At 44.7% G+C, this 20,109-nt stretch overlaps 4 protein-coding genes and 1 pseudogene across 4 annotated transcripts; all 5 read left to right on the top strand.

Moving 5' to 3' along the window:
• Window positions 1–418: 418 nt before the first annotated feature.
• Window positions 419–2,279, top strand: LOC121592806 (histone H1-like). Its single transcript, XM_041914605.1, has one exon. The coding sequence runs from the start codon at window positions 480–482 to the stop codon at window positions 1,227–1,229; it is 750 nt and encodes a 249-aa protein (XP_041770539.1). The 5' UTR covers window positions 419–479; the 3' UTR covers window positions 1,230–2,279.
• Window positions 2,280–4,818: 2,539 nt separating this feature from the next.
• Window positions 4,819–5,782, top strand: LOC121592946 (annotated as a pseudogene).
• Window positions 5,783–7,238: 1,456 nt separating this feature from the next.
• LOC121592779 (histone H1-like) lies at window positions 7,239–9,099 on the top strand. The gene has a single exon (XM_041914566.1). The coding sequence runs from the start codon at window positions 7,300–7,302 to the stop codon at window positions 8,047–8,049; it is 750 nt and encodes a 249-aa protein (XP_041770500.1). The 5' UTR covers window positions 7,239–7,299; the 3' UTR covers window positions 8,050–9,099.
• Window positions 9,100–11,642: 2,543 nt separating this feature from the next.
• LOC121592789 (histone H1-like) lies at window positions 11,643–13,503 on the top strand. Its single transcript, XM_041914582.1, has one exon. It carries the CDS (start codon window positions 11,704–11,706, stop codon window positions 12,451–12,453), a length of 750 nt encoding a protein of 249 aa, XP_041770516.1. The 5' UTR covers window positions 11,643–11,703; the 3' UTR covers window positions 12,454–13,503.
• A 2,542-nt stretch (window positions 13,504–16,045) lies between these two features.
• LOC121592824 (histone H1-like) lies at window positions 16,046–16,974 on the top strand. Its single transcript, XM_041914644.1, has one exon. The coding sequence runs from the start codon at window positions 16,107–16,109 to the stop codon at window positions 16,854–16,856; it is 750 nt and encodes a 249-aa protein (XP_041770578.1). The 5' UTR covers window positions 16,046–16,106; the 3' UTR covers window positions 16,857–16,974.
• Window positions 16,975–20,109: the final 3,135 nt, after the last annotated feature.

Here is a 20,109-nt window from a genome sequence, read left to right as displayed (position 1 = left end):
CATATATCGTTCATTTGATGTACTTTGGTAGGAAAAATGTTAAACTCACTATTTTACCACCCTTGAAGTGTCGGAAATGCGGTTTACAGGAGATATACCACAAAACATCCCATCCTATCGCTGCAGCGTCGCGCAAATCGGCACTTCTATCGCTATTGTCGTCTTCGGTAGAGCTATTTTAGAGGTAAAGTATACATTTCTGGAAAGCCTAACATTTTGCCAACCCGAAACAATCATCTTATTCAAGTGTTCAGAGCAAATATGTGGTTATATTTGATAAAAAGTACAACAGTATTTTTGCAACTTTCTTTGACAACCGCATCGAAAATCTGACATAAGCTTTCCATGTGTTTCCTCTCGAGTTCCCAAATTCGAGTCACCCCCGAGCATAGGCGAGCATAAGCATAAACATAAACATTGCTGTGTCAGTGTGTGAGTGAAAGCGAATAACCCCTCAAACAAGCGCGAAAGCAACTACGATGGCCGATTCCGCAGCGACCGAAGTCCCGGCTGCAGCAGCTGCTGCCCCAGCCTCCACGGCCAAGTCACCGAAGAAGCCAAAGGCGGCCGCCGGCCCCAAGAAGCCCAAGCAGCCAGCGGCACATCCTCCGGTCAACGAAATGGTGCTGGCCGCCGTCAAGGCACTCAACGAACGCAACGGTTCCTCGCTGCAGGCGATCAAGAAGTACGTGGCGGCCAACTACAAGGCTGACGTGACCAAGCTGGCCACCTTCTTCAAGAAGGCCCTCAAGACTGCCGTCGCCAACGGCAAGCTGGTCCAGACCAAGGGAACCGGTGCGTCGGGCTCGTTCAAGCTCTCGGCCGCAGCCAAGAAGCCAGCGGTAGAGAAGAAGAAGAAAGCAGCGGCCCCCAAGAAGTCGGCCTCTGCCGCGGACAAGAAGAAGAAGACCGCAGCCAAGAAGCCCGCCGGAGAGAAGAAGGCCGCCGCCAAGAAGACCACCAAGAAGGCTGACGGTGCCGCCGCCAAGAAACCGAAGGCCGCCGCAGCTAAGAAACCCAAGGCCGCCGACGGAGCGAAGAAAGCCGCCAAGAAACCGGCAGCCCCGAAGCAGAAATCCACCAAGCCAACCAAGGCCGCGGCTGCCAAGCCGAAAGCACCGAAACCAAAGAAGGCAGCAGCTCCCGCCAAGAAGGCCGCCGCTCCCAAGAAGGCTGCCGCACCCAAGAAAGCCGCTGCCCCCAAAAAGGCAGCTGCAGCCAAGAAGTAAACCACCTACTACACGTTATACTGCATGCTTCTACAACAGCATTGCAATAACGCTCTCTTGGTTCCAAGCAACAGTCCTTTTCAGGACTACAAATCGAATCATTCAAGAACTTCATCATTTCATTCGAACACCTTCACGCAATAGCAATTACATAGATCGGCGGATTACTCCTGCTCGCTCGAATACTGCATGGCTTGTTCAGCTGGCATGCCATCAAGTTTGTTGTCGTTTCTCTTTCTCTCGTTTTAGATTACATGTTGGCACGCACAACAGGAAATTAACCCAACGGCCAAGCTTTAAGGCTAGCTCACACATCGTCTACTTATTCCCAACTACGCTGTGATTCCGAAAAGCATAGGCAAAACTACATGGATGCAGCAGGCCCTGACTGTCGAGTATAGCAGTGTTCGGAAACGTCTTGTACAGGAGAATCGAACCGTCAAGCGTGCTCCAAGCTCTGGAACCTTTTCATAACCGCAAGTTCTCATCTCTGAATTATCAGAGTGGAAAATGTATGGCTCTGTTTTTGTAAATGCCGCTCATCTATTTTTGCGACATCCCAACAATGTTAATACCCAAGAACAGGTAATGACGGTTAGTACATACTACGAGAATGTCCAACGAAACCTCACTATGAACATGCTCTCTAGCGACAAACACGCGACGAACATGGTTTTTCGGAGATTGAGCCAGTTTTCCGATACGCCAATGTGCATTGATAGTTATTGGTACCCTAGCCGTTCGGTACAATCATTTACGACCAGTCCAACGATGATGCCTACCCGTAATGTACACAAATTAAACGGGGTCATCCAAAATTACATTTCTAACTAACCCATCGTTTGAGGTGCCATATTACATTGAAGGTAGTACCAACAACTGAACGAACCTAATACCTGTACCCATTATAGGATACAGATATCATCATGTACCTATGCTTCTTCAACCTTGCATGAGAAAGAGGCGAAAGAACTCCTTACGAGCCAAAACTTCTATCTAACATATCATCAACAACATGTCTTTGGGTTAGTTGGGCGTGTATGCTTCCAACATTAAGAAAATGCTTCTATTTACATACTGACGTCGTTTCGTCGCTTGCCAATTCAAGTGGAAGTGCATTCGCTAACAACATGCCACAATAACATGCAGATTAAAAGCAGTGTACAATGTCAAGACGGATCAACAGAATCTTGTAGGTTGGTGCCAGTCAAATAAAGTGTAACGCTGATTAAATTTACGGGCCATCGCAGTCATAGGATCGTTCTCGCTGTATGCACGTCTTGTAAGGTCAGTTCTTATTAGTCTGTAGTTACGGAACACTCTAGGAGGGACATTTATATTGACTCTAGACAATAGTTCTGGCGAATCTATCTCACCGACAATAAGTTTGGACATAAACGTATATTGGGCATTATCACGTCTCCTAACAAGTGTGTCCAGACCAAACAACAAACAACGAGTATAATACGATGGACGAGTAGTTACATTACGCCACGGAGTGAAGTGTAAGACAATACGTGTAACTCTCTTTTGGCAATCACGCCTATTCTAATTTCCAACTCAAGCGCCAAACCATTTCAAGACCTCCTCGATCAATTTTTCTGTAGGGGTTTTAAATCACTAATTAATGTCTGCAATCGTTTCTTTATTCCAAGCTTGCTCAAATACAACAAATACTTTTTAAACTGCTGACTTCTTAATTTGGAAGACGTTTTAAACAGACTAGTAAAACAGATAATGTTGTCTATGTCTAATCAAAATTAACATTATCGATATTTATGATCATCAATCTATTTCAACACAAAACTTATTCTATATAGCAAAGCTGTACATATTTGGTGTTCACCGCATGTAGCTCCTTTTCCAACAAATATTTGTGTGTCCACTCATCTACTATTATTTTCCATTTTTAAACTTATTTATTAATAAATCGTGATAACGCCCACTCATTTGCCAATGACACGACCAAAAGTCCCATCGGCATTGGTTCTAGTTCCTATCGCGGTAGGCGGACTATAAAATTATGTTGTCATGTACAGATCACGTAAAAGATTATAAACAAAAGACACGACTACTTTACTCCTTTCCAGGGGATATCTCAAAACCGCATGCCGTTTTACCAGAAAATTTACCCGTTTCGGGTTACGAGAGAATAGGATAGGCCTGAATAATGCCAAATGCTTCAAATTTTATGCATCCTGAAATCCACGAGCGAAAGCGATCTCTGTTGGATTAGAAGGGAACTATGAGTGCTTTTTTCAAACTTGCCAGTTCAAAAGCTGTGCCCATAACAAAGATCACGCAATTGAACGCACGGATATCCTCAATAAGACAATCGACTATGCTACATGCTCTTCCGCCAAGAAGACTACGTTAGACATAATGTATGATTATGTGTAATCAATTTTGAGCGATTGTTTTATTCGTTTCGGTATGTTTAAATCTTTCCGAAAAACGCGAATAGTCTGTGTCCACTATACAATCCATTGGGTCAGGTTTCAGCCAGCACCACAATCATCTTGACAATTCCCTCAGGAGCATCTAGACAATTCATTCCAATTTCGCTCCACATGGTGAACATGAGAGGCTCGTGATATCATGTCCACAATCAGACTGTTAGAAGACATCCTCATAAAAACGCCTTGAGTGTTTTTTCATTTGACTGTTATGTTGTCCGGCCGGCTGTAATGCGCCACTGGCTAACAATACAAGCCTCACACCTTTGGCCCGGAATGCTCCCGGAATCTTATAACAAACACATTGTATAACAATTACCTGTGGACTACACCGACCACATTTTATGCCGATTGTGGTTCCTTGTTCCTAAATTGCACCGATCCTGTGACTCGATCCACATCGGCTTCCATACGCCATCCGTAGCATATCATCTCTGACGAACATCTGTCAAACGCCACGTAGAGCAAACTTTACTTGCATTGCCTTGGTGAATTGTGGAACATTATTGATCATATCCAAGTTAATACAAGTTTAACTACGCATTTTTTATCAAACTTTTCATTTACCATACATACAAATGCATAGAACATCAATTATTTCTTACTATCTCGATCCACCAAGCCAACCCAAACAAGCAAACGTCACTCGGTTTTCGATCGATCTGACGCTGGGGAGATGCATTTTGTTTTGCCATTTTAATACACTTTGCTGCTACCATATATCGTTCATTTGATGTACTTTGGTAGGAAAAATGTTAAACTCACTATTTTACCACCCTTGAAGTGTCGGAAATGCGGTTTACAGGAGATATACCACAAAACATCCCATCCTATCGCTGCAGCGTCGCGCAAATCGGCACTTCTATCGCTATTGTCGTCTTCGGTAGAGCTATTTTAGAGGTAAAGTATACATTTCTGGAAAGCCTAACATTTTGCCAACCCGAAACAATCATCTTATTCAAGTGTTCAGAGCAAATATGTGGTTATATTTGATAAAAAGTACAACAGTATTTTTGCAACTTTCTTTGACAACCGCATCGAAAATCTGACATAAGCTTTCCATGTGTTCCTCTCGAGTTCCCAAATTCGAGTCACCCCCGAGCATAGGCGAGCATAAGCATAAACATAAACATTGCTGTGTCAGTGTGTGAGTGAAAGCGAATAACCCCTCAAACAAGCGCGAAAGCAACTACGATGGCCGATTCCGCAGCGACCGAAGTCCCGGCTGCAGCAGCTGCTGCCCCAGCCTCCACGGCCAAGTCACCGAAGAAGCCAAAGGCGGCCGTCGGCCCCAAGAAGCCCAAGCAGCCAGCGGCACATCCTCCGGTCAACGAAATGGTGCTGGCCGCCGTCAAGGCACTCAACGAACGCAACGGTTCCTCGCTGCAGGCGATCAAGAAGTACGTGGCGGCCAACTACAAGGCTGACGTGACCAAGCTGGCCACCTTCTTCAAGAAGGCCCTCAAGACTGCCGTCGCCAACGGCAAGCTGGTCCAGACCAAGGGAACCGGTGCGTCGGGCTCGTTCAAGCTCTCGGCCGCAGCCAAGAAGCCAGCGGTAGAGAGAAGAAGAAGAAAGCAGCGCCCCCAAGAAGTCGGCCTCTGCCGCGGACAAGAAGAAGAAGACCGCAGCCAAGAAGCCCGCCGGAGAGAAGAAGGCCGCCGCCAAGAAGACCACCAAGAAGGCTGACGGTGCCGCCGCCAAGAAACCGAAGGCCGCCGCAGCTAAGAAACCCAAGGCCGCCGACGGAGCGAAGAAAGCCGCCAAGAAACCGGCAGCCCCGAAGCAGAAATCCACCAAGCCAACCAAGGCCGCGGCTGCCAAGCCGAAAGCACCGAAACCAAAGAAGGCAGCAGCTCCCGCCAAGAAGGCCGCCGCTCCCAAGAAGGCTGCCGCACCCAAGAAAGCCGCTGCCCCCAAAAAGGCAGCTGCAGCCAAGAAGTAAACCACCTACTACACGTTATACTGCATGCTTCTACAACAGCATTGCAATAACGCTCTCTTGGTTCCAAGCAACAGTCCTTTTCAGGACTACAAATCGAATCATTCAAGAACTTCATCATTTCATTCGAACACCTTCACGCAATAGCAATTACATAGATCGGCGGATTACTCCTGCTCGCTCGAATACTGTACATGGCTTGTTCAGCTGGCATGCCATCAAGTTTGTTGTCGTTTCTCATTTTCTCTCGTTTTAGATTACATGTTGGCACGCACACTCAGCCAATTAACCCAACGGCCAAGCTTTAAGGCTAGCTCACACATCGTCTACTTATTAAAACTACGCTGTGATTCCGAAAAGCATAAACAAACACTACATGGATGCAGCAGGGGATGACTGTCGAGCATGCAGTGTTCAAAACGTCTTGTACAGGAGAATCGAACCGTAATCGTGCTCCAAGCTATGCAACCTGCTCATTCCGCAAGTTCTCATCTCTGAATTATGAGAGTGGAAAATGATGGCTTTTTTTTTAAATGCCGCTCATTTATCTTTGCGACATCCCAACAATGTGTACATACCCAAGAACAGGTAATGACAGTTAGTACAATACTACGACAATTCCTCACGAAATCTCACTATGAACAATTCTCTCCACGACAAACACGAGAGGCAACATGATTTTTTCGGACATTAGACAGTTTTCCAATACGCCAATGTGCATTGAGAGTTATTGGTACAATAGACTGTTCGGACAATCATTTACGCCAGTTCAACAATGATGCCTACCCGTAATGTACACAAATTAAACGGAATCATCCAAAATTACATTTATAACAAACCCATTTTATGCCATATTACATTGTGGTACCCGACAACATTGACCGAACCTGTCCTGTTCCCATTATCGGATCCAGACGCCATCATGTACATATCATCTCTTCAACCTTGCATGTCAAACGCCACGTAGAGCAAACTTTACTTGCATTGCCTTGGTATGTGGAACATATGATCAATCCAAGTTAATACAAGTTTAACTACGCTTTTATTTTCATTTACATACAGAAAATGCATTCTATTTCTTACTATCTCGATCCACCAAGCCAACCCAACAAGCAAACGTCACTCGGTTTTCGATCGATCTGACGCTGGGGAGATGCATTTTGTTTTGCCATTTTAATACACTTTGCTGCTACCATATATCGTTCATTTGATGTACTTTGGTAGGAAAAATGTTAAACTCACTATTTTACCACCCTTGAAGTGTCGGAAATGCGGTTTACAGGAGATATACCACAAAACATCCCATCCTATCGCTGCAGCGTCGCGCAAATCGGCACTTCTATCGCTATTGTCGTCTTCGGTAGAGCTATTTTAGAGGTAAAGTATACATTTCTGGAAAGCCTAACATTTTGCCAACCCGAAACAATCATCTTATTCAAGTGTTCAGAGCAAATATGTGGTTATATTTGATAAAAAGTACAACAGTATTTTTGCAACTTTCTTTGACAACCGCATCGAAAATCTGACATAAGCTTTCCATGTGTTTCCTCTCGAGTTCCCAAATTCGAGTCACCCCCGAGCATAGGCGAGCATAAGCATAAACATAAACATTGCTGTGTCAGTGTGTGAGTGAAAGCGAATAACCCCTCAAACAAGCGCGAAAGCAACTACGATGGCCGATTCCGCAGCGACCGAAGTCCCGGCTGCAGCAGCTGCTGCCCCAGCCTCCACGGCCAAGTCACCGAAGAAGCCAAAGGCGGCCGCCGGCCCCAAGAAGCCCAAGCAGCCAGCGGCACATCCTCCGGTCAACGAAATGGTGCTGGCCGCCGTCAAGGCACTCAACGAACGCAACGGTTCCTCGCTGCAGGCGATCAAGAAGTACGTGGCGGCCAACTACAAGGCTGACGTGACCAAGCTGGCCACCTTCTTCAAGAAGGCCCTCAAGACTGCCGTCGCCAACGGCAAGCTGGTCCAGACCAAGGGAACCGGTGCGTCGGGCTCGTTCAAGCTCTCGGCCGCAGCCAAGAAGCCAGCGGTAGAGAAGAAGAAGAAAGCAGCGGCCCCCAAGAAGTCGGCCTCTGCCGCGGACAAGAAGAAGAAGACCGCAGCCAAGAAGCCCGCCGGAGAGAAGAAGGCCGCCGCCAAGAAGACCACCAAGAAGGCTGACGGTGCCGCCGCCAAGAAACCGAAGGCCGCCGCAGCTAAGAAACCCAAGGCCGCCGACGGAGCGAAGAAAGCCGCCAAGAAACCGGCAGCCCCGAAGCAGAAATCCACCAAGCCAACCAAGGCCGCGGCTGCCAAGCCGAAAGCACCGAAACCAAAGAAGGCAGCAGCTCCCGCCAAGAAGGCCGCCGCTCCCAAGAAGGCTGCCGCACCCAAGAAAGCCGCTGCCCCCAAAAAGGCAGCTGCAGCCAAGAAGTAAACCACCTACTACACGTTATACTGCATGCTTCTACAACAGCATTGCAATAACGCTCTCTTGGTTCCAAGCAACAGTCCTTTTCAGGACTACAAATCGAATCATTCAAGAACTTCATCATTTCATTCGAACACCTTCACGCAATAGCAATTACATAGATCGGCGGATTACTCCTGCTCGCTCGAATACTGCATGGCTTGTTCAGCTGGCATGCCATCAAGTTTGTTGTCGTTTCTCTTTCTCTCGTTTTAGATTACATGTTGGCACGCACAACAGGAAATTAACCCAACGGCCAAGCTTTAAGGCTAGCTCACACATCGTCTACTTATTCCCAACTACGCTGTGATTCCGAAAAGCATAGGCAAAACTACATGGATGCAGCAGGCCCTGACTGTCGAGTATAGCAGTGTTCGGAAACGTCTTGTACAGGAGAATCGAACCGTCAAGCGTGCTCCAAGCTCTGGAACCTTTTCATAACCGCAAGTTCTCATCTCTGAATTATCAGAGTGGAAAATGTATGGCTCTGTTTTTGTAAATGCCGCTCATCTATTTTTGCGACATCCCAACAATGTTAATACCCAAGAACAGGTAATGACGGTTAGTACATACTACGAGAATGTCCAACGAAACCTCACTATGAACATGCTCTCTAGCGACAAACACGCGACGAACATGGTTTTTCGGAGATTGAGCCAGTTTTCCGATACGCCAATGTGCATTGATAGTTATTGGTACCCTAGCCGTTCGGTACAATCATTTACGACCAGTCCAACGATGATGCCTACCCGTAATGTACACAAATTAAACGGGGTCATCCAAAATTACATTTCTAACTAACCCATCGTTTGAGGTGCCATATTACATTGAAGGTAGTACCAACAACTGAACGAACCTAATACCTGTACCCATTATAGGATACAGATATCATCATGTACCTATGCTTCTTCAACCTTGCATGAGAAAGAGGCGAAAGAACTCCTTACGAGCCAAAACTTCTATCTAACATATCATCAACAACATGTCTTTGGGTTAGTTGGGCGTGTATGCTTCCAACATTAAGAAAATGCTTCTATTTACATACTGACGTCGTTTCGTCGCTTGCCAATTCAAGTGGAAGTGCATTCGCTAACAACATGCCACAATAACATGCAGATTAAAAGCAGTGTACAATGTCAAGACGGATCAACAGAATCTTGTAGGTTGGTGCCAGTCAAATAAAGTGTAACGCTGATTAAATTTACGGGCCATCGCAGTCATAGGATCGTTCTCGCTGTATGCACGTCTTGTAAGGTCAGTTCTTATTAGTCTGTAGTTACGGAACACTCTAGGAGGGACATTTATATTGACTCTAGACAATAGTTCTGGCGAATCTATCTCACCGACAATAAGTTTGGACATAAACGTATATTGGGCATTATCACGTCTCCTAACAAGTGTGTCCAGACCAAACAACAAACAACGAGTATAATACGATGGACGAGTAGTTACATTACGCCACGGAGTGAAGTGTAAGACAATACGTGTAACTCTCTTTTGGCAATCACGCCTATTCTAATTTCCAACTCAAGCGCCAAGCCATTTCAAGACCTCCTCGATCAATTTTTCTGTAGGGGTTTTAAATCACTAATTAATGTCTGCAATCGTTTCTTTATTCCAAGCTTGCTCAAATACAACAAATACTTTTTAAACTGCTGACTTCTTAATTTGGAAGACGTTTTAAACAGACTAGTAAAACAGATAATGTTGTCTATGTCTAATCAAAATTAACATTATCGATATTTATGATCATCAATCTATTTCAACACAAAACTTATTCTATATAGCAAAGCTGTACATATTTGGTGTTCACCGCATGTAGCTCCTTTTCCAACAAATATTTGTGTGTCCACTCATCTACTATTATTTTCCATTTTTTAAACTTATTTATTAATAAATCGTGATAACGCCCACTCATTTGCCAATGACACGACCAAAAGTCCCATCGGCATTGGTTCTAGTTCCTATCGCGGTAGGCGGACTATAAAATTATGTTGTCATGTACAGATCACGTAAAAGATTATAAACAAAAGACACGACTACTTTACTCCTTTCCAGGGGATATCTCAAAACCGCATGCCGTTTTACCAGAAAATTTACCCGTTTCGGGTTACGAGAGAATAGGATAGGCCTGAATAATGCCAAATGCTTCAAATTTTATGCATCCTGAAATCCACGAGCGAAAGCGATCTCTGTTGGATTAGAAGGGAACTATGAGTGCTTTTTTCAAACTTGCCAGTTCAAAAGCTGTGCCCATAACAAAGATCACGCAATTGAACGCACGGATATCCTCAATAAGACAATCGACTATGCTACATGCTCTTCCGCCAAGAAGACTACGTTAGACATAATGTATGATTATGTGTAATCAATTTTGAGCGATTGTTTTATTTCGTTTCGGTATGTTTAAATCTTTCCGAAAAACGCGAATAGTCTGTGTCCACTATACAATCCATTGGGTCAGGTTTCAGCCAGCACCACAATCATCTTGACAATTCCCTCAGGAGCATCTAGACAATTCATTCCAATTTCGCTCCACATGGTGAACATGAGAGGCTCGTGATATCATGTCCACAATCAGACTGTTAGAAGACATCCTCATAAAAACGCCTTGAGTGTTTTTTTCATTTGACTGTTATGTTGTCCGGCCGGCTGTAATGCGCCACTGGCTAACAATACAAGCCTCACACCTTTGGTCCGGAATGCTCCCGGAATCTTATAACAAACACATTGTATAACAATTACCTGTGGACTACACCGACCACATTTTATGCCGATTGTGGTTCCTTGTTCCTACATTGCACCGATCCTGTGACTCGATCCACATCGGCTTCCATACGCCATCCGTAGCATATCATCTCTGACGAACATCTGTCAAACGCCACGTAGAGCAAACTTTACTTGCATTGCCTTGGTGAATTGTGGAACATTATTGATCATATCCAAGTTAATACAAGTTTAACTACGCATTTTTTATCAAACTTTTCATTTACCATACATACAAATGCATAGAACATCAATTATTTCTTACTATCTCGATCCACCAAGCCAACCCAAACAAGCAAACGTCACTCGGTTTTCGATCGATCTGACGCTGGGGAGATGCATTTTGTTTTGCCATTTTAATACACTTTGCTGCTACCATATATCGTTCATTTGATGTACTTTGGTAGGAAAAATGTTAAACTCACTATTTTACCACCCTTGAAGTGTCGGAAATGCGGTTTACAGGAGATATACCACAAAACATCCCATCCTATCGCTGCAGCGTCGCGCAAATCGGCACTTCTATCGCTATTGTCGTCTTCGGTAGAGCTATTTTAGAGGTAAAGTATACATTTCTGGAAAGCCTAACATTTTGCCAACCCGAAACAATCATCTTATTCAAGTGTTCAGAGCAAATATGTGGTTATATTTGATAAAAAGTACAACAGTATTTTTGCAACTTTCTTTGACAACCGCATCGAAAATCTGACATAAGCTTTCCATGTGTTTCCTCTCGAGTTCCCAAATTCGAGTCACCCCCGAGCATAGGCGAGCATAAGCATAAACATAAACATTGCTGTGTCAGTGTGTGAGTGAAAGCGAATAACCCCTCAAACAAGCGCGAAAGCAACTACGATGGCCGATTCCGCAGCGACCGAAGTCCCGGCTGCAGCAGCTGCTGCCCCAGCCTCCACGGCCAAGTCACCGAAGAAGCCAAAGGCGGCCGCCGGCCCCAAGAAGCCCAAGCAGCCAGCGGCACATCCTCCGGTCAACGAAATGGTGCTGGCCGCCGTCAAGGCACTCAACGAACGCAACGGTTCCTCGCTGCAGGCGATCAAGAAGTACGTGGCGGCCAACTACAAGGCTGACGTGACCAAGCTGGCCACCTTCTTCAAGAAGGCCCTCAAGACTGCCGTCGCCAACGGCAAGCTGGTCCAGACCAAGGGAACCGGTGCGTCGGGCTCGTTCAAGCTCTCGGCCGCAGCCAAGAAGCCAGCGGTAGAGAAGAAGAAGAAAGCAGCGGCCCCCAAGAAGTCGGCCTCTGCCGCGGACAAGAAGAAGAAGACCGCAGCCAAGAAGCCCGCCGGAGAGAAGAAGGCCGCCGCCAAGAAGACCACCAAGAAGGCTGACGGTGCCGCCGCCAAGAAACCGAAGGCCGCCGCAGCTAAGAAACCCAAGGCCGCCGACGGAGCGAAGAAAGCCGCCAAGAAACCGGCAGCCCCGAAGCAGAAATCCACCAAGCCAACCAAGGCCGCGGCTGCCAAGCCGAAAGCACCGAAACCAAAGAAGGCAGCAGCTCCCGCCAAGAAGGCCGCCGCTCCCAAGAAGGCTGCCGCACCCAAGAAAGCCGCTGCCCCCAAAAAGGCAGCTGCAGCCAAGAAGTAAACCACCTACTACACGTTATACTGCATGCTTCTACAACAGCATTGCAATAACGCTCTCTTGGTTCCAAGCAACAGTCCTTTTCAGGACTACAAATCGAATCATTCAAGAACTTCATCATTTCATTCGAACACCTTCACGCAATAGCAATTACATAGATCGGCGGATTACTCCTGCTCGCTCGAATACTGCATGGCTTGTTCAGCTGGCATGCCATCAAGTTTGTTGTCGTTTCTCTTTCTCTCGTTTTAGATTACATGTTGGCACGCACAACAGGAAATTAACCCAACGGCCAAGCTTTAAGGCTAGCTCACACATCGTCTACTTATTCCCAACTACGCTGTGATTCCGAAAAGCATAGGCAAAACTACATGGATGCAGCAGGCCCTGACTGTCGAGTATAGCAGTGTTCGGAAACGTCTTGTACAGGAGAATCGAACCGTCAAGCGTGCTCCAAGCTCTGGAACCTTTTCATAACCGCAAGTTCTCATCTCTGAATTATCAGAGTGGAAAATGTATGGCTCTGTTTTTGTAAATGCCGCTCATCTATTTTTGCGACATCCCAACAATGTTAATACCCAAGAACAGGTAATGACGGTTAGTACATACTACGAGAATGTCCAACGAAACCTCACTATGAACATGCTCTCTAGCGACAAACACGCGACGAACATGGTTTTTCGGAGATTGAGCCAGTTTTCCGATACGCCAATGTGCATTGATAGTTATTGGTACCCTAGCCGTTCGGTACAATCATTTACGACCAGTCCAACGATGATGCCTACCCGTAATGTACACAAATTAAACGGGGTCATCCAAAATTACATTTCTAACTAACCCATCGTTTGAGGTGCCATATTACATTGAAGGTAGTACCAACAACTGAACGAACCTAATACCTGTACCCATTATAGGATACAGATATCATCATGTACCTATGCTTCTTCAACCTTGCATGAGAAAGAGGCGAAAGAACTCCTTACGAGCCAAAACTTCTATCTAACATATCATCAACAACATGTCTTTGGGTTAGTTGGGCGTGTATGCTTCCAACATTAAGAAAATGCTTCTATTTACATACTGACGTCGTTTCGTCGCTTGCCAATTCAAGTGGAAGTGCATTCGCTAACAACATGCCACAATAACATGCAGATTAAAAGCAGTGTACAATGTCAAGACGGATCAACAGAATCTTGTAGGTTGGTGCCAGTCAAATAAAGTGTAACGCTGATTAAATTTACGGGCCATCGCAGTCATAGGATCGTTCTCGCTGTATGCACGTCTTGTAAGGTCAGTTCTTATTAGTCTGTAGTTACGGAACACTCTAGGAGGGACATTTATATTGACTCTAGACAATAGTTCTGGCGAATCTATCTCACCGACAATAAGTTTGGACATAAACGTATATTGGGCATTATCACGTCTCCTAACAAGTGTGTCCAGACCAAACAACAAACAACGAGTATAATACGATGGACGAGTAGTTACATTACGCCACGGAGTGAAGTGTAAGACAATACGTGTAACTCTCTTTTGGCAATCACGCCTATTCTAATTTCCAACTCAAGCGCCAAGCCATTTCAAGACCTCCTCGATCAATTTTTCTGTAGGGGTTTTAAATCACTAATTAATGTCTGCAATCGTTTCTTTATTCCAAGCTTGCTCAAATACAACAAATACTTTTTAAACTGCTGACTTCTTAATTTGGAAGACGTTTTAAACAGACTAGTAAAACAGATAATGTTGTCTATGTCTAATCAAAATTAACATTATCGATATTTATGATCATCAATCTATTTCAACACAAAACTTATTCTATATAGCAAAGCTGTACATATTTGGTGTTCACCGCATGTAGCTCCTTTTCCAACAAATATTTGTGTGTCCACTCATCTACTATTATTTTCCATTTTTTAAACTTATTTATTAATAAATCGTGATAACGCCCACTCATTTGCCAATGACACGACCAAAAGTCCCATCGGCATTGGTTCTAGTTCCTATCGCGGTAGGCGGACTATAAAATTATGTTGTCATGTACAGATCACGTAAAAGATTATAAACAAAAGACACGACTACTTTACTCCTTTCCAGGGGATATCTCAAAACCGCATGCCGTTTTACCAGAAAATTTACCCGTTTCGGGTTACGAGAGAATAGGATAGGCCTGAATAATGCCAAATGCTTCAAATTTTATGCATCCTGAAATCCACGAGCGAAAGCGATCTCTGTTGGATTAGAAGGGAACTATGAGTGCTTTTTTCAAACTTGCCAGTTCAAAAGCTGTGCCCATAACAAAGATCACGCAATTGAACGCACGGATATCCTCAATAAGACAATCGACTATGCTACATGCTCTTCCGCCAAGAAGACTACGTTAGACATAATGTATGATTATGTGTAATCAATTTTGAGCGATTGTTTTATTTCGTTTCGGTATGTTTAAATCTTTCCGAAAAACGCGAATAGTCTGTGTCCACTATACAATCCATTGGGTCAGGTTTCAGCCAGCACCACAATCATCTTGACAATTCCCTCAGGAGCATCTAGACAATTCATTCCAATTTCGCTCCACATGGTGAACATGAGAGGCTCGTGATATCATGTCCACAATCAGACTGTTAGAAGACATCCTCATAAAAACGCCTTGAGTGTTTTTTTCATTTGACTGTTATGTTGTCCGGCCGGCTGTAATGCGCCACTGGCTAACAATACAAGCCTCACACCTTTGGCCGGAATGCTCCCGGAATCTTATAACAAACACATTGTATAACAATTACCTGTGGACTACACCGACCACATTTTATGCCGATTGTGGTTCCTTGTTCCTAAATTGCACCGATCCTGTGACTCGATCCACATCGGCTTCCATACGCCATCCGTAGCATATCATCTCTGACGAACATCTGTCAAACGCCACGTAGAGCAAACTTTACTTGCATTGCCTTGGTGAATTGTGGAACATTATTGATCATATCCAAGTTAATACAAGTTTAACTACGCATTTTTTATCAAACTTTTCATTTACCATACATACAAATGCATAGAACATCAATTATTTCTTACTATCTCGATCCACCAAGCCAACCCAAACAAGCAAACGTCACTCGGTTTTCGATCGATCTGACGCTGGGGAGATGCATTTTGTTTTGCCATTTTAATACACTTTGCTGCTACCATATATCGTTCATTTGATGTACTTTGGTAGGAAAAATGTTAAACTCACTATTTTACCACCCTTGAAGTGTCGGAAATGCGGTTTACAGGAGATATACCACAAAACATCCCATCCTATCGCTGCAGCGTCGCGCAAATCGGCACTTCTATCGCTATTGTCGTCTTCGGTAGAGCTATTTTAGAGGTAAAGTATACATTTCTGGAAAGCCTAACATTTTGCCAACCCGAAACAATCATCTTATTCAAGTGTTCAGAGCAAATATGTGGTTATATTTGATAAAAAGTACAACAGTATTTTTGCAACTTTCTTTGACAACCGCATCGAAAATCTGACATAAGCTTTCCATGTGTTTCCTCTCGAGTTCCCAAATTCGAGTCACCCCCGAGCATAGGCGAGCATAAGCATAAACATAAACATTGCTGTGTCAGTGTGTGAGTGAAAGCGAATAACCCCTCAAACAAGCGCGAAAGCAACTACGATGGCCGATTCCGCAGCGACCGAAGTCCCGGCTGCAGCAGCTGCTGCCCCAGCCTCCACGGCCAAGTCACCGAAGAAGCCAAAGGCGGCCGCCGGCCCCAAGAAGCCCAAGCAGCCAGCGGCACATCCTCCGGTCAACGAAATGGTGCTGGCCGCCGTCAAGGCACTCAACGAACGCAACGGTTCCTCGCTGCAGGCGATCAAGAAGTACGTGGCGGCCAACTACAAGGCTGACGTGACCAAGCTGGCCACCTTCTTCAAGAAGGCCCTCAAGACTGCCGTCGCCAACGGCAAGCTGGTCCAGACCAAGGGAACCGGTGCGTCGGGCTCGTTCAAGCTCTCGGCCGCAGCCAAGAAGCCAGCGGTAGAGAAGAAGAAGAAAGCAGCGGCCCCCAAGAAGTCGGCCTCTGCCGCGGACAAGAAGAAGAAGACCGCAGCCAAGAAGCCCGCCGGAGAGAAGAAGGCCGCCGCCAAGAAGACCACCAAGAAGGCTGACGGTGCCGCCGCCAAGAAACCGAAGGCCGCCGCAGCTAAGAAACCCAAGGCCGCCGACGGAGCGAAGAAAGCCGCCAAGAAACCGGCAGCCCCGAAGCAGAAATCCACCAAGCCAACCAAGGCCGCGGCTGCCAAGCCGAAAGCACCGAAACCAAAGAAGGCAGCAGCTCCCGCCAAGAAGGCCGCCGCTCCCAAGAAGGCTGCCGCACCCAAGAAAGCCGCTGCCCCCAAAAAGGCAGCTGCAGCCAAGAAGTAAACCACCTACTACACGTTATACTGCATGCTTCTACAACAGCATTGCAATAACGCTCTCTTGGTTCCAAGCAACAGTCCTTTTCAGGACTACAAATCGAATCATTCAAGAACTTCATCATTTCATTCGAACACCTTCACGCAATAGCAATTACATAGATCGGCGGATTACTCCTGCTCGCTCGAACACTGCATGGCTTGTTCAGCTGGCATGCCATCAAGTTTGTTGTCGTTTCTCTTTCTCTCGTTTTAGATTACATGTTGGCACGCACAACAGGAAATTAACCCAACGGCCAAGCTTTAAGGATAGCTCACACATCGTCTATTTATTCCCAACTCCGCTGTGATTCCGAAACGCATAGGCAAAACTACATGGATGCAGCAGGCCCGGACTGTCGAAGTATAGCAGTGTTCGGAAACGTCTTGTACAGGAGAATCGAACCGTCAAGCGTGCTCCAAGCTCTGGAACCTTTTCATAACCGCAAGTTCTCATCTCTGAATTATCAGAGTGGAAAATGTATGGCTCTGTTTGTGTAAATGCCGCTCATCTATTTTTGCGACATCCCAACAATGTTAATACCCAAGAACAGGTAATGACGGTTAGTACATACTACGAGAATGTCCAACGAAACCTCACTATGAACATGCTCTCTAGCGACAAACACGCGACGAACATGGTTTTTCGGAGATTGAGCCAGTTTTCCGATACGCCAATGTGCATTGATAGTTATTGGTACCCTAGCCGTTCGGTACAATCATTTACGACCAGTCCAACGATGATGCCTACCCGTAATGTACACAAATTAAACGGGGTCATCCAAAATTACATTTCTAACTAACCCATCGTTTGAGGTGCCATATTACATTGAAGGTAGTACCAACAACTGAACGAACCTAATACCTGTACCCATTATAGGATACAGATATCATCATGTACCTATGCTTCTTCAACCTTGCATGAGAAAGAGGCGAAAGAACTCCTTACGAGCCAAAACTTCTATCTAACATATCATCAACAACATGTCTTTGGGTTAGTTGGGCGTGTATGCTTCCAACATTAAGAAAATGCTTCTATTTACATACTGACGTCGTTTCGTCGCTTGCCAATTCAAGTGGATTCGCTAACAACATGCCACAATAACATGCAGATTAAAAGCAGTGTACAATGTCAAGACGGATCAACAGAATCTTGTAGGTTGGTGCCAGTCAAATAAAGTGTAACGCTGATTAAATTTACGGGCCATCGCAGTCATAGGATCGTTCTCGCTGTATGCACGTCTTGTAAGGTCAGTTCTTATTAGTCTGTAGTTACGGAACACTCTAGGAGGGACATTTATATTGACTCTAGACAATAGTTCTGGCGAATCTATCTCACCGACAATAAGTTTGGACATAAACGTATATTGGGCATTATCACGTCTCCTAACAAGTGTGTCCAGACCAAACAACAAACAACGAGTATAATACGATGGACGAGTAGTTACATTACGCCACGGAGTGAAGTGTAAGACAATACGTGTAACTCTCTTTTGGCAATCACGCCTATTCTAATTTCCAACTCAAGCGCCAAGCCATTTCAAGACCTCCTCGATCAATTTTTCTGTAGGGGTTTTAAATCACTAATTAATGTCTGCAATCGTTTCTTTATTCCAAGCTTGCTCAAATACAACAAATACTTTTTAAACTGCTGACTTCTTAATTTGGAAGACGTTTTAAACAGACTAGTAAAACAGATAATGTTGTCTATGTCTAATCAAAATTAACATTATCGATATTTATGATCATCAATCTATTTCAACACAAAACTTATTCTATATAGCAAAGCTGTACATATTTGGTGTTCACCGCATGTAGCTCCTTTTCCAACAAATATTTGTGTGTCCACTCATCTACTATTATTTTCCATTTTTTAAACTTATTTATTAATAAATCGTGATAACGCCCACTCATTTGCCAATGACACGACCAAAAGTCCCATCGGCATTGGTTCTAGTTCCTATCGCGGTAGGCGGACTATAAAATTATGTTGTCATGTACAGATCACGTAAAAGATTATAAACAAAAGACACGACTACTTTACTCCTTTCCAGGGGATATCTCAAAACCGCATGCCGTTTTACCAGAAAATTTACCCGTTTCGGGTTACGAGAGAATAGGATAGGCCTGAATAATGCCAAATGCTTCAAATTTTATGCATCCTGAAATCCACGAGCGAAAGCGATCTCTGTTGGATTAGAAGGGAACTATGAGTGCTTTTTTCAAACTTGCCAGTTCAAAAGCTGTGCCCATAACAAAGATCACGCAATTGAACGCACGGATATCCTCAATAAGACAATCGACTATGCTACATGCTCTTCCGCCAAGAAGACTACGTTAGACATAATGTATGATTATGTGTAATCAATTTTGAGCGATTGTTTTATTTCGTTTCGGTATGTTTAAATCTTTCCGAAAAACGCGAATAGTCTGTGTCCACTATACAATCCATTGGGTCAGGTTTCAGCCAGCACCACAATCATCTTGACAATTCCCTCAGGAGCATCTAGACAATTCATTCCAATTTCGCTCCACATGGTGAACATGAGAGGCTCGTGATATCATGTCCACAATCAGACTGTTAGAAGACATCCTCATAAAAACGCCTTGAGTGTTTTTTTCATTTGACTGTTATGTTGTCCGGCCGGCTGTAATGCGCCACTGGCTAACAATACAAGCCTCACACCTTTGGTCCGGAATGCTCCCGGAATCTTATAACAAACACATTGTATAACAATTACCTGTGGACTACACCGACCACATTTTATGCCGATTGTGGTTCCTTGTTCCTACATTGCACCGATCCTGTGACTCGATCCACATCGGCTTCCATACGCCATCCGTAGCATATCATCTCTGACGAACATCTGTCAAACGCCACGTAGAGCAAACTTTACTTGCATTGCCTTGGTGAATTGTGGAACATTATTGATCATATCCAAGTTAATACAAGTTTAACTACGCATTTTTTATCAAACTTTTCATTTACCATACATACAAATGCATAGAACATCAATTATTTCTTACTATCTCGATCCACCAAGCCAACCCAAACAAGCAAACGTCACTCGGTTTTCGATCGATCTGACGCTGGGGAGATGCATTTTGTTTTGCCATTTTAATACACTTTGCTGCTACCATATATCGTTCATTTGATGTACTTTGGTAGGAAAAATGTTAAACTCACTATTTTACCACCCTTGAAGTGTCGGAAATGCGGT

The sequence above is a fragment of the Anopheles merus genome, chromosome 2L, assembly GCF_017562075.2.
Source record: "Anopheles merus strain MAF chromosome 2L, AmerM5.1, whole genome shotgun sequence".
NCBI classification, from domain to species: Eukaryota; Metazoa; Arthropoda; class Insecta; order Diptera; family Culicidae; genus Anopheles; species Anopheles merus.
This window is presented reverse-complemented; position numbering and strand designations above follow the sequence as displayed.

Coding starts and splice junctions, on each gene's coding strand:
- LOC121592806 (XM_041914605.1), top strand. CDS start 480: ATGGCCGATTCCGCAGCGACCGAAGTCCCGGCTGCAGCAGCTGCTGCC.
- LOC121592779 (XM_041914566.1), top strand. CDS start 7,300: ATGGCCGATTCCGCAGCGACCGAAGTCCCGGCTGCAGCAGCTGCTGCC.
- LOC121592789 (XM_041914582.1), top strand. CDS start 11,704: ATGGCCGATTCCGCAGCGACCGAAGTCCCGGCTGCAGCAGCTGCTGCC.
- LOC121592824 (XM_041914644.1), top strand. CDS start 16,107: ATGGCCGATTCCGCAGCGACCGAAGTCCCGGCTGCAGCAGCTGCTGCC.